General features: G+C 33.1%; 1 protein-coding gene across 2 annotated transcripts in view; it reads right to left on the bottom strand.

Annotated features, from left to right (window-relative positions):
- Window positions 1-14,270, bottom strand: part of TBC1D15 (TBC1 domain family member 15) — a 116,652-nt gene that overhangs the window by 48,857 nt on the left and 53,525 nt on the right. The window contains exons 5-11 of one of the 2 annotated variants that reach the window (XM_077111446.1): window positions 12,058-12,268; window positions 5,324-5,426; window positions 4,305-4,355; window positions 3,809-4,006; window positions 2,732-2,860; window positions 2,092-2,195; window positions 1,098-1,192 (exon numbers count right to left, since the gene is read on the bottom strand). In XM_077111446.1, coding sequence (XP_076967561.1) covers window positions 1,098-1,192; window positions 2,092-2,195; window positions 2,732-2,860; window positions 3,809-4,006; window positions 4,305-4,355; window positions 5,324-5,426; window positions 12,058-12,268 — 891 coding nt within the window. The remainder of the gene's footprint in view (window positions 1-1,097; window positions 1,193-2,091; window positions 2,196-2,731; window positions 2,861-3,808; window positions 4,007-4,304; window positions 4,356-5,323; window positions 5,427-12,057; window positions 12,269-14,270) is intronic. The other variant, XM_077111447.1, reaches the window with a different exon arrangement.

Genomic DNA, 14,270 nt, shown 5'->3' with positions numbered 1-14,270 from the left:
GTGTTAGGAGAAATGAGAAAACAAAAGTTTAAAGGTAATATGCAGCTTGTCCAAGGACACAAGGTAAAAAGTAGAACACAGATTAGATCCCTAGTCCTTCTGCTATCGAGTTTAGTATCTTTCCACCAAACTACTCTCCCGTGACATTAGTACAAAATCTACCATCAGCTTCCTCCCTTTTGTATTCACAGGGCACATTACAGTCTGAATCCAAAACCAAAACCATCTTCCCTTTTCCACTTTTCTCATTCTCAGATAACTGAGTAGAATTCTCAGTACTCAAAATTCTTAAATGGTACAGCTTCTTGAACTGAAACCTCTAAGGGAGAAACATACAGCAGTATAAAAATAGCACAGTGCCCTATACGATTAGCTTCATGTACAGATAATAACAATCACCCTAATTTCCTATAATAACTTACACCAACTTGATCTTTATCAAAAAAGCCAGAAAACCCAAAACAATTTGGAAATAAGTCTAACACTTTGATGATAAAAGTCTATCAAACTGATTAAAATTTATTAAGCTTCCCTTTTTAAGAGATGTTTCATCATGTGAATTTACATCATTCACCGATTGACACCAGGTAAATAGTTACTCTATTTTCAAATACTGATGAAAATTACCCAATCATTTATTTAATTAAAATAATGAAATATCCATATATTTAGAGAGGGTCTGGAAGGATATAAGCCTCAGCTTAACCATAGTGTTCTCTGGGTGATGGGAGCAAAACTAATTTTTTTCTTCTTTTCGTTTATCTGTAGTTTTTAATTTTTTCTGTAGCACAAGCTACTTCTGTAATGAGGTAGAAAATAATGTGTCTTTAAAATGAAATTAATTCTACAAGCAAATAAAGTTAAAATCCACTTTTTGGAAATAAAAATTAAATTTATCAACACTTACAAATACAATGACTGAATTCATATTCCAATCAGAAGAGGAACAACTAAAACACTGAACACATTCCAATGTATTTTCTAATTCTGATTTCTCTTTTGAGCTCTAACTCCATAGCATATATCATCACTTCTTTAATCTTACCAAGACTTCAATGTAAACTTGTCTTACATTTCCAAAATTAAGAAAAAATTACCAATAAGACTTCTATAATCTCTTAATCTCGAATTTCTCTTCTCTTGTTCCTCACTAACAGATTTCCACTGTAGTTTCATCCTGAAGTATTCATCACTAAAGAAGAAAATGATTTTAAACCAAAAAAAGCTATTAGAACGATTTATTTTAACATTTTTAACTGAGTTTTCTATAAAGAATATCAAAAACTGTATCTGAAGTTATGATAAACAAGTGAAAACCAAGGAAAATAAATGTCTTAAAAGTTTCTAGGGTAAACATTACCTCAATCCTTAAAATCATACCTAAAATTATTCCAGTCATTAAATATTTTAGCAACTAAAGTTTCTGAATAATTATAAATCCAAATGTAAGTAACTTTTCTTAGTGTGACATACGAGTTTCCATTTCAATGAGTATACTGCAGAAATGTGTTAATGTGAAAATGTCAGACTGGTAAACATGAGAAGAAAGTTTGCACATAATGGTGGAAAGAGGCTTTAAGCCAAAAGCTAAACTGACAAACTGGGAATACGAAGTATACTGTAAAGTTGGTCTGCTTATTTTCAAGTCTGAGAAATAATGTCAAAAGACACACTCTTCCAAATAAATAAAGAACCAGTTTATGCAACAAGAGCACTAAGGAAATAATTTAAAGGTAATTAACCTAAATAGCAAACACACTTCTGAGTTCTGAAACAAGGTGAATGAGATATAATTAAAAATCTGTCTGAATAATTAGTTATCTTTCAAGTACAAAAAGGCTTGTATGAGGTAACTGAAACTTTCACCGTATTTTTACATATTCACCAACATAGCTGCAATGAGGTAATTCTAATAAGTGTTTCTAAGTTTGAAATAATTAGTGATCAAAAATTTTAAACTAAGAAGGTGAAAATAAAATTATTTTTCCATTCTTTACCTTATTCCAAATCCTCATCTAAAAACCCTATATTAATTTGTATGAGTAAGTTATGCAAACTTATTTGATGAACACACAAAAGGCCATTACTTACGTTTTTTGTTTTTGTAACTGAGTTCTTTCCTCCTTGGTACTGTCCCAAGGAAAATAACCCAGAAGAAATTTCCATGCTTGCTTTCTCAATGCATGACAAAGTCCCTGAAGAAAGCATGCATATTAGATGCATTAGTAAAAAATCAATGTGATACTGTAAGTTCACAAAACTTGCATATAAATAAACAGGAAGACTAATATTTAAGAAAGAGTATTATAAATAAAAAAAATAGCTCAATTCAGTGAATACTATCTTGCTTCTGACTTCTAGATTTTAACTATGTCAGCAGATGCCAGAAAGCTTTAAAAATGCAGTAGACTATATAGGAGACAGTGGTACTGATGCATCACCCTAAGTTCAACTTTCTGGATAAGGTAGCCAACACTAGAATGCATGTATTCGTCACACAACTCAACAGTATTTCGAGATAATCCTCCCCTAGGCTAATGGGTATCCCTCAGGCCATCCCGGGAGACATCATAAGATCTTACTCAGTTTCACTTAATGGAAGGGTTTGAAGGCACCAGTCATCAAAGAAGTAAGGGAGCTCATTCTACCCCTTAAATAAATTTAAAAAAATGTCTTAAAAACTGAATGCTAGTAGCTTATAACACAATCCATATTAGAGTATTTAAATTACCCCTCTAAATATCATCTGCTTCATATTATCTACATTTAAAATTCTTCCTTCAGTGTCAATATTCTTAGTCCACTCTTCCAGTGATACTGGTTCTCTCCTTTGAACAACAGGTCGTTCTCCCAAATCAATCTAAAACAAGAAGATAAGCAATTTTCTTTAACCAATGAAATGAAATAAAAATACATAAAAACTAAACCTAAAATATCCTTCCTCAGACATGAGCTCTAACATTTCCAATATCATTCTTTATTTTCCAAAATTTAGTTGATAAACTATAATAGTTAGCATTATATATTTTTCCCTCCTAGTAAACACACCAATAACTGGGTTATAAATTCAGAGATAAGAAATCGTATAGATTAAAAACATTTTTTCTAAATACTGTTATTTGGGGTTTCAACTATATAAGTACAGAACCTCTAACATGTAACTTGCATAACAAACCCTTCAAACTAAATGGTATAATGTATTATTTAAAAAGAGAGAACGTATAATTATGCCATTAGTTATATTCCAAAATTAGTTTTTCTTCCAAACTAAAATTTGTACTTCTCAGAATTAATTCATGATCCCTTTGCTCTACTTGGCAAGCTCTACAATTTTTGATTCAATTAACAGATACTGGTAATTTATAAATACTATTTTCAAGATAAGCCCCTTAATTAAGCACTACAATTTGATATTTATCTTTTTCTACCTATGTGTAAGCCTAGAATTGTAGCAAATTCAAAAATCTTATTAAGTATATATAGAAATCTGTCACACTTCTGAGCCAAAATCTATCTTACTCAAAAAAGAAAATATTCCTGACTTCTGCGCATGCAATGAAATAAACAACTTGTTCAGTATTATCAAAAAAATGATTAAGAAAAGAGATCTGACAGAGCAAATAGAAAGTTTAAGAAGTAATCAACAGAGAACAAATCAAGAATCTGGTGACAGGACAAGCATTACTTCTAAGAGATATATGCAAAAAGTTAAAGTTTGATTATGAGAAAGAGGCAGAACTCTGTACACTGAAAAAGCATTTCTTTTGTTGAAAATATAAGAACTGTGCTTATGTAAATCTCTACTCACTTTTGTGATGACTTCAAATCCTGGTTCTTCTTGTTGATTTATCTTTAGACCTGGAATAGCATCACTAAGAAAATCTGCCATTTCTGAAGGTGGTCGTTGATGAGTAGAGGGATCACTGCCTCTCAAACTATCAAAAATGTAGTTCGAGATTTTGGAAAATCCTACCATAGTTGCTGTATAAGGATCCTTTTTAATTTTCTATGTAATTGGAAGAAAAAGATTAGCATTATTAATTCAAATTAAAGAATTAAAATATCTGATAACAGGCAAAAGGGCAAAGTTAAAAGGGGAGAATCAGAACTAAAACAGAGTGCTCTAAGATTATCTTAAAATTTTTTCTTTTGGAAGAAAAATCTAAATTCTCTAAGTTAACCTTTCATTTGGTTAAAATAGCATAATAAATGTCAAGTTAATGTTATTGATTGAATTGCAGATGAACAAATGATTTGCAGGCATCTTTCAATCTGCATACATTAGAAATATATGCAGTGCTTACTTTCCAGTGGTGAATGGCCCACAACAGCTTTCTTCTGTCTAGCAGTCCTGCCTTTACACAAAAGAAATATTTCTTGAAGTGTGCAGTACCACACTAGTCTAACACAAAATTCCAAGAGCTAAATTTCAAAATTGATATTTAAATATTAGCTGACATTTTAATCTATTTATATTAATAGTAAATCATGCAGACAAGAATAATGTGTTCTAAGACAGTGCTGTCCTGGAAAAAGCAAAAAGTTTTACTACTGCTAAGTCTTTGAGTTACTTCTAAGGCCCACACTGCCTGCTCATATATATTTAGCAAAACATGTTACTTATTAAAGATCAATCTTTAAGATCATTATTTTCACAGTAAGAAAATTAGTTCCCTCACTTTTTATTTTAAATAACATTTAACTCTCATCTAGCCCTCCTAAAAAAATTCCCTCTTTATCTTCTTAACCTCTGTATCTTCAGATCCAAGAGAGTATCTAGGACACAGTAATCACTCAAACATCTGCTGAATGAATAAATGAAAAAGTAAACAGTTCTCTCTCTAGTTTATATGGAAATGTGAGTAAAAAATAAAGTTTATTTATATTTGTGTTAAGCGCACATTTTGAATCAAATATGAGAAATACTCAAGTACTTTAAGGGGTGTTAGGTTATTGTGACCCTAAAACAACCTACTTAAACGGAAAATAAAAATTCAAAACAGATTTTGCTATATTGGTCAATAATGAAGTCAAAGTAGCTTTCCCAGTGACTCTACAACCAAGGCATGAAAGCTATGATAATGAAAACTACTGATATCCAATTAAAGTATTATGATAAAGGGAAAAGTTACCTTAGAGTAGCCAAGAATCAAGGAAGCTTCTGAGTCTTAGGAATAACATTATTACATAAACTAGTTCCATAAATTACTCCTCCTACCCCTACAGGCACCTGCCTCATTTTGTGTACTCTTAAACAGTGAGAGGTATAAAATAATGAAGTCAGATTAATTAGATTAATACAGGATACTTTCAAGAAACATACTTGTATTAAGCCATAAGCTGGTTCATCAAGAAGATTTTCAAAAGACTGTGAAAGACACTTATTCTGACAATTCACAAGAAGTATTCTTTTATCTTGTGGAGATCTGTAATAAAATGAAGGTATTTGTAGAAAATACTAGCATATTGCATTAATTTCTACCTGAGTAATTACTAATGCATAGTTGCTTTCATAACAAAAATACTTTTTAATGTCTAGTTCTAGAACTATTTCTCATGACTACAATATTAGCAAATTTTTAGTAACTATTTTACATTTGTTTTAAAAATCAACAAAACATGAAATACTAAACAAACAAACGTAAAAGGGTTGAAGTGTATTTTTATCTTAGGTAAAACCAAGAGTATTAAATTGTAATGAAAACCAGGTTTTCATTTTTTAAAGAAATCCAAAGAACACTTTAGAATTCATCAGTATATATATACACACACACACAACTTTTAGGAAAAATATGTCTCATTTTAAAGTCAGCTTCATTCCACAGCCTGGTAGTATTGCAATATAAGATGTTAAAAATACATAATACAATACATTAATAAATTTTAAAACCTTTAATTATGCCAGATGTAATCATAAACATACACATATGAACATATTTAACAAAATTGTTATATTCAGTTCAGGTAACAGTATGTTTTTAATTCAGCTTACTTATTCAGCTCTGGAAGCAAGTCTCTCTCCACATTTCTCAATAATGACAGAGTAAATAAAATGCTTTCCAAATACACAGTTGTTTAAGTTCAAGTTATTGGAAGAATTATCCAGTCTTTTTCTTACTGAGTTTTATAACCTAGTATAAGTCAGTTGTAATAAATCCACAACTTTTCTGTCTTTAAAACAAAAATTTGCTGCTATCTACCACTAGTTTATTATAAATGTCTGAGATAAGAACTTTAATAACAGTTATCTCTTCTCAATTCGAACACAACAGGACACAACTGCAATGCTAGAGGGATATGAAATTCAAAACGGATCTTATTCTTACAAAGTTAAAAACAGCACGCAATCTTCAAAGGCAATACTAAGAAGCACTTTTGCTTTTTAAAAGAGGTCCAAAGACCTCAACTGAAGTAGGAAAAAATCAGTACCTTTTGAAACATTCAATTTTCATTAAAGACATTTTTCTGAGCATTTTTTGGGTGATGCTATACATTATCACAAGTCATCTCATTGATGATAGGTTAACTTTTAAATGTAGCACCAGAAAAGAAAAGTAGCACTATGGATACATTTTAGCATAGTACTGCTAGTCCTATGATTATAATTTTGTTTCTACCAAAAAATTAAGTCAAATTAATTCTTTAGAAACCAAATAAAAGAATGGCCATAAAAGCCAAAATACTGGCTACAAATGTAGAAGGCCAACAAATATCCAACCTTCAGCTGCCTGGGCTCAGATAATTGTTATGGCTCCAGATCTAAAACTGTAGCCACTAAACTGGAGATAAGAAACGACTGCCCAACCAACTAGCAACGACAAAAGCTTTTTTAAAAAGGTAATAATATATTTCATTTTTTTTATATGCAATGCTCTGTGTTGGTGGGAAGGGGAGAGAAGCCCTAGGAGGGGAGATAGGAGGATATTTAGACTTGGTTGCCCCTAAGGAAATCAACAAAAAGTGTAAAAAGTACATCAGTGAAAGAACTGCAGAGCTCATCAAGAGGAGGGTTGGCATTCCAGAATGGTACAATATTCCACCTGCTAGGTTACAGCACTGATTTGATCTATAAATACCATGGATTCCAAGAAGCTGATCTCTCAAGCCATTATTCAAGATTTTCAAATGCATTAGAATAGTAAATGACAACTTTTGACACTAACACCAATAATTCTATTAGAGCCTACAAACAGGCTTAAAGAAAACCATGGTCCAGCATCAAGACTATAAAAGTGATCTTTTGAAAACTATGAAGTAGTTTCCTGACTTTAGAGTGAGAATTTCTCCAAAGACATCAGAATAAATTCAGAAATTTTAACAGGTAACCAATGTTTGTGTGCTGTGATTTAGTGGTAACTATTTTATATTGCTATTCAGAAAGACCAATATGTAAAGTTAAGTAAATAAATATCATTACAAAAAGATGTTAATCAGAAAATGTGAACAAAAAATAAAGAGGTACATAATATTCACAATAATAAAATTATGTATGCAACAATGAGAATAAATGAGGGCCTAGAATCTATTCTTGAAAATATGCTGTATGATGATACAAACAGGTTGGTCTTTTAGCAGACTATTTTGCTATAAACATTTATATATAAATTAAAATGGCCAAATACACAAAATAATCTTAACCAATAGGTCTCCTTAAAATTCCAGTAACCAACATGCTTCAAGAGAGGTAAGAAAAATCTATTTGTGGCTCATTCTTTAACCCCAGTGAATATCATGTTTTATTTATCAAGGAACACTAATAAACATCAATAAATACAATTTTTTTCCTGGTAGACAAGAAAAGCATTGAGAAATACAAAGCCTCAGAAAGTGTCACATTTTACACTTACATTCAATTGCTAAAACGGAAAGAAGGAATCATGCAGCCCCTCCCTTGCTGTTGTAAGGCTGTTCAAGCCCAGCACAGGAGCAACCTTGCACATCTGCCTGGAAAAGCTCTGCTCTTGCAGGACTCTCTTTTCAAAGAGCAAGGGAAACTTAATTCAATAGGGAAAGTATTAGAAAAACAATACGGCCACAGATGCAATTTATACTCTTCAATTTGGTTAAACCAAGAAAAGAGATGCTATTCAGTCTGACTGATTGTTACATCTCTCTCAATTAGTTTAGAATTCAAAGGGAAACAAGAAGGGTGATACTGGTATGGATTAGCTGGCATCCCTGTAAAGCTGAAACCAAGATTTTCTTTGACTACTCTCCGTCCTTCTACTGTCTACAATCATCTCTGACCACAGGAATATGAGTTGAGGAACATCATTTGGCTTGGGATCACTGTTCCAGGGACAGAAAGTGCGATCTCTGTGGGTGACACCCAGTAGAAGAAAAAACTGAGGATAATATTTGGGAACTTTTATTTCTTTGGACTATAACATGAAAATACCATTTACTAGATCACAATCATCATGAATAAGGGCCTTTAATTTCTCCATAAGAATTTGATAATGGAAGTTGGCTTATATAAATTTGAAACTCTTAAAAAAATTATATTTGGTCACTATTCTACCATTTGAACTCCTTGGGTAATCTCTTGTGACCCATATGGCACAATATAGGATATAACTTGTGATAGGAAAGATAATATGGAATACCTATTTTCAGCCTAGGGTACAGAAGAGCCTTAGAAATGAAATGTTTGATGACATGTTCTTACACATTGCATACCTTTCGGGGGTCTCATTCTCTCTGAGAGCCACAATTACTACCCACACACAAGTAATTACATACATACATACATACATATTTTCCTATTACATGTTCTCCTATACCTCCCTTATTCAGAGCACTTATAAAGCTGACATTTACAATTATTTCTATAACTTATTAATGTTTGTCTCTCTCACATTATAAACTCCATGAAGGCAGGAGCTGTATCTTTTACGATCACTGCTGTCTTTCCAGCACTTAGCACAGTGCCTAGGACATAGTAGGCCCGCAAAAAAATATTTGTTGAATGGAAAAATATATAATATATATACATAGGGAGGAACAAAACTGACCTGGCCTTATGTTTTCAAATGGAAATAAACACTTCTACTAAAGAAGTTCTCCTTCTCAGGAACATGTCTGATGGCTGAGATTAGGAAAGAGTAAGGTACATGCGTGGTGCAACTCCTTCCAGGCTTTCTTCTTGTATCTGCCTGCCAAGCGAGAAGATGCTTTCTACTCTGCTCTCATGCACATCGTAAGTGGTCTGCCCTCACTAGGGAGGCAGCCTGTAATTGTCCAAATGTGACAATAACAATTTTCAGGTGAATTATTATGAAACCTCACGTATAAGCCTCATCAAAAAAGATATTTTTATCACCATCTGTCTGATTCTTATATATACTTCTCAATTGTTTACAAATCCAGAAAGGAAGCAAAGTTTCACTTACTATCCCTCGTTAAAACACCAACAACAAACACATTGAAGGTACACATATCCCTATATCTGCCTAAGTGGATGCTGAATCTATCCTTGAACCTATCCAGGACAGAAAACTCTACCTTCAAAGCTAAAACCTGTGTCCTTCTAACTTCTATCTTTGGAATAAACAAATATTCCAAATAAATATTCTGTGGAATAAAGTAATAAAATCTTGATTTTATTTCTCATAATAACCCTTTCAAAAATATCAAATTGATAACTACCATGCCATTTATTCATTTAACGAGTTTATTATTCATCTACTATATGCAAGGCACTATGGCTAGAAACTGAAGAAATGTAAACAAGAGAGATGCACTGCCCGCTCTTATGGAGCTTATATTCTAGAAGATAAACACAAAAGGGTAAATAGACGAAATCATTTTATGCTGTAAGTGCCATGAAGAAAACAAATGGGGAATGAGATAGGGACACGGAGTGAGGGTGGGAGCCTACATTAGAAGGGAAGGGATCATCTAGGAAAGTCCCTCCAAAGACATGATATAAAACTGAAACCTAGGGTGGGCCACAATGGCTCAAGTAGGCAGAGTTCTCACCTGTCATGCCCGAGACCCGGGTTCAATTCCCGGTGCCTGCCCATGAGAGAAAAAAAAACTGAAACCTAAGTAAAGCAAACATTCCAGGCAGAAGAAAAAGCATGTATAAAGGCCCCTACAACAAACAAGAGTTCAAAGCACTTCAGGAACAGAAGGGAAACCTTGTGGCTAGAATGCAAAAAAAAAAAATGGCATGAGATGAACAGAGGTTAAATAAGGCAGACCCTCACTGACCATGATAACAAGTTTGGATTTTATTTAATGTTGCATTAAGACTCCTCTTCTTCAAGTTAAATCCCCATATCCTTCAGTGTTTTTCATGTGACCATTTAGATTCCTCTCATTATACTTTTCCATGCAGTATAGGTAATTCAGCACATTTAAAAATGCCTAAAACTGGATTTAGTTCTCCAAAGTATGATCTAACCAGTTAAGAATACATGACTACACTTTAGTCAAAAGTCTCAACTCGAAAGAGCCTCCATGTGACAGTTACATCACAACACTGATTGTTAGTGATCCCCTTACCATGTTAAAGCCCTTAAATCTTTAATACCTGCTACTCAACAGCCATAACCTTCTGCTCAATGCATGCCATTGCCCTTCCTGAAAACAACTTAACACCTCCTGGGTGGTAGCATATTCACAGCTTCTGACATCAAGATTTAGGAGCCATACCACCAACCAGGCCTGCCAATCTTACAGTTACTGGTAATGATCACCATACCTGGTGCCAACCAGATGTATTAAACATGGCAGGGGAGAGAATCTCAAACAAGAAACACAAACTCTAGAAGGCTTAGGATTACCAAATCTTCTGAATTTCAGATCACTCCTAACTTTATGTAATCTGAATTTAGGCAACATGATACTCTATTCTAAAGCGAAAGCATTATTAATGTAGTTAAACAATAATTCCTAAAATCCCCATGCCAAAACCTTTCTTCTTCTCAATTCTACATATCCCATCAATCACAAAATCTCACCCTAAATACTTCTCCAATCCTTCTCTTTCCTGTCACTCTATATGGTGATATACCGCCATAAACTTACCTGGATGACAACAGCCTGCTAATATGATTTACAAGAGCATTCAAGCACTGGCCTTTACTCAACTCTTTAGCCTCAACTTTAACTTCTGGATCCTCCCTTCCCAACACTTTAGAGACCTGTGATACTGGACTACTTTGTTCTTTGAACACATCATGTTTGTGCTCTTCCCTCTCTCAAAACATCTCTCCCTATAAATGTCTCCTTCCCTTTTCATGCTATTGCTCACTCATTTGTCAGGGCTCAATTTAAATACTACTTCCTTAAGAAAGTCTTCTCTGATCTCTCTGACCTCTATGCCATCCATAATATGAATTAGGAATCAGTCCTTTCATCCTGGGAACTCCCAAAACATCTCTTGCATTTCCTCTGTATTAGTTCTTGAGTTTTAATTGCCATTTACTTGTTGGCATTATTCACAAAACTATAAGATGCAGGAGTTTGTCTGTTCTGTTCATGACTAAATATCGAATAACTAGCACGGTGGTTAGCATGTAACAGATGGTAAAAAAACATGATGAGAGTGAGAGCAAGAAAAAGTATGTGTGTGCATATGTACACAGGTAATAAATTTAAGAAAGAAGATTTGGGGGAAAGTGAAAAAGCTTTGTCTTCTTTACTTTTATTCTATAAGGGACTTAGACTTGCCTAACCTAAATTTGCAACATTACAAATAAAACTATTTTTATTGGAAAAATACATGATAAAAAGGTAAATTGGGTAAGTATAAAATATATATTCCATAAGTCACTGATGCATCATCATTCATTTAAATATAAATTAAAATATTAGGCTATTTTTTCTTTGAAATAAATAGTAAGGAAGTAAGTCTCAGAATCAAATTACTAAAGTAGCAATATTTTATTCAGTTATTGATTCAAATAAGTCAATATCCCAGAAAAAACAAAGCTGCTCATGCCCTCACATGCATACAGGTCTCTGATGCCCCATGACAAATATAAATAGTTTGCCTTGGGACTAATACAACAATCAGTTTCAATAAGTAGAAAATAATTTGATACTTACTCACACAATACCACATATTTTTCAAGACAGTCAATCAGTAGTTTGCTATCTCCTTGATGAAAGTGCAGAGCAGGGAGAACGATGTCATCCTTTAGACAGAATACCAAATACGACCAGCCCATACCCTCTTTGTTTTGCTTGATTGATTTCAGGTCTGTCAAACTGAACAGGAATGACCATTTGCTTTTCCCATTTCTATGACTTGGAGCATCTTAAAAACAAGAAAGTGGGGCAAAATATTTTTGTTCACCTTTTTAAAAGGCAGTGACAGCGTCTACATGACTGCCTAAGAGAAATTTGCTGAACCTAGGGAATCACTGTAGCACTCATATTACAATGGTTTCTACCTGTATTAGAAATGGCAACATACATTTTCTTAAAAGAATTCTTTTTTTAGGTAATCTTAGCCCATACAATTTGAAAACAAAAAAAACAGGTTATCCTTGTTTAAAATATCAGCTTTGCCCTAAAATTAACAAAGCTTTGGTGGCAACCAGGCTGAATTCAACTGCTGTGCTACTATCTCACTAAATGAAATGTGGGGCAAACAACTGAATCTCTCAGAGCCTTGAGTTCTTCTTCTGTAAAACAGGGATCATTATACTTACCACCCAATGTTTTTCTAAGAATTAGCAAAATGTTCAATAAATGATAATCTTTTCCACCCCCCCCCAAATAAAAATGGTATGTTTCTCTACTTCCTTTTGCAATTATTTTTACTAAAGTACACTGAGACTGAAGGTAAGCATAGTGGTATAGAAAATAACCCTGCAGTGGAAATACAGGCAAACCAGTATTTTATTTGCATAAGCAAAAAAAACGGGGGGAGGGGAATTGAGGATGAAAACTAAATTGTGAATGCCTCAAACACAAATGGATGCATCCAATCTTCCTCTTAGACCCACCTACTAATTAAGACCTCTGCTCAAACCAAAGTATAGTTTAGTAAAATAAAGCATTTTCTGAGTGTGTGATCTGTTTACAGATGCTTAAAATCCTGGTTTCATGAACAGTATCAACTTGATAATAAGCACCTAAAAGATTATCCACTTGAATAAAAGTTTAAAGAACAAAAGAAAAAAGTTGCCTTTCTTCTCATTAATGATACTAATACTTGCAATTAATTTCTAATCTAAAATTATCACTTTAACATTTTAACTCAGAATACACATGATGCATCTTTGAAATGTTAAAAGATCTTTTCCTCTTATGTTATTCCATGTGACGTTTCATAGTATGCTGTCCTTCAAAATCTTCATTAATTCCACTATATACTATTAATTCCACAAAGATAAGCTGCACAGAAGGCAGATGCTTATAAGACTGACAAAGATAGCAGGTGCAGACTTGAATATATGTCACCTTCCTAACTAGATAGTTCCATCATCTCCAACAGGACCTGCTAAAATGACACAGTGAAATCTACAGCTTACAAAAACATCCATATGCAAGGAATATAAGCAGTCACTATTTTAGCATTTTAACAACTATCATTTAAAGAAAATCCAGAAAGGCTAAAGTAACTTACCTATACACTGACCAGCCTAGCTTCCATACCAGTTTATATGATGAGCTCATCAAAGACAGATACAAGAATTAAGTGCCATTTTCCCCACCTGCCTACTTTATATCATGTTTGACTAGTATGTATATCATATAGCTATGAACTGATACCAAAGTGAGAACAATTCTAGAATTCCAACTTTTCCATGAATTATTTAAGTATGAATGTACTTGGACTTTCTAAAAAGGCTAAATAGAAATGAAAAGTACATACTACTCAATTATTTGTGAACACCAAAAATATTTTCACAACAAAACAGTAATGAAAAACTGTCGATACAGCCAATTTTTAAAAAATAAAGTTAGTCAAAAATTATTTACTCAAAATCAGTGAAAGAAAAATTACATAGAGAATATTACTACAAGAAGGCTATATGAATTACCAGGAGTTTGTGCATTTTCAAGAATAAAGATTTTATATAGATTTTCCCTTGTTCATGGAAATACACATTACATATTAAATTAAAAAAAATGTCTCACACAATCTAACGCTTAAAAACTATTATAAATCAGTGACAGAAATATTACAAGTCACTTTTACAAGTTCCTCTACCAGAATACAAGCTTCATGAGAGCAAGAACTTTATTTTGTTCACAACTGTATCTCCCACTGTCTAGAAGAGAGCTGAGTACATAATAGGGACTCAAAG

The sequence above is a fragment of the Tamandua tetradactyla genome, chromosome 7 (assembly GCF_023851605.1).
Source record: "Tamandua tetradactyla isolate mTamTet1 chromosome 7, mTamTet1.pri, whole genome shotgun sequence".
Taxonomy (NCBI): Eukaryota; Metazoa; Chordata; class Mammalia; order Pilosa; family Myrmecophagidae; genus Tamandua; species Tamandua tetradactyla.
Note: the sequence above shows the minus strand (reverse complement) of the source record. Positions and strands in the feature narration are given on the sequence as shown.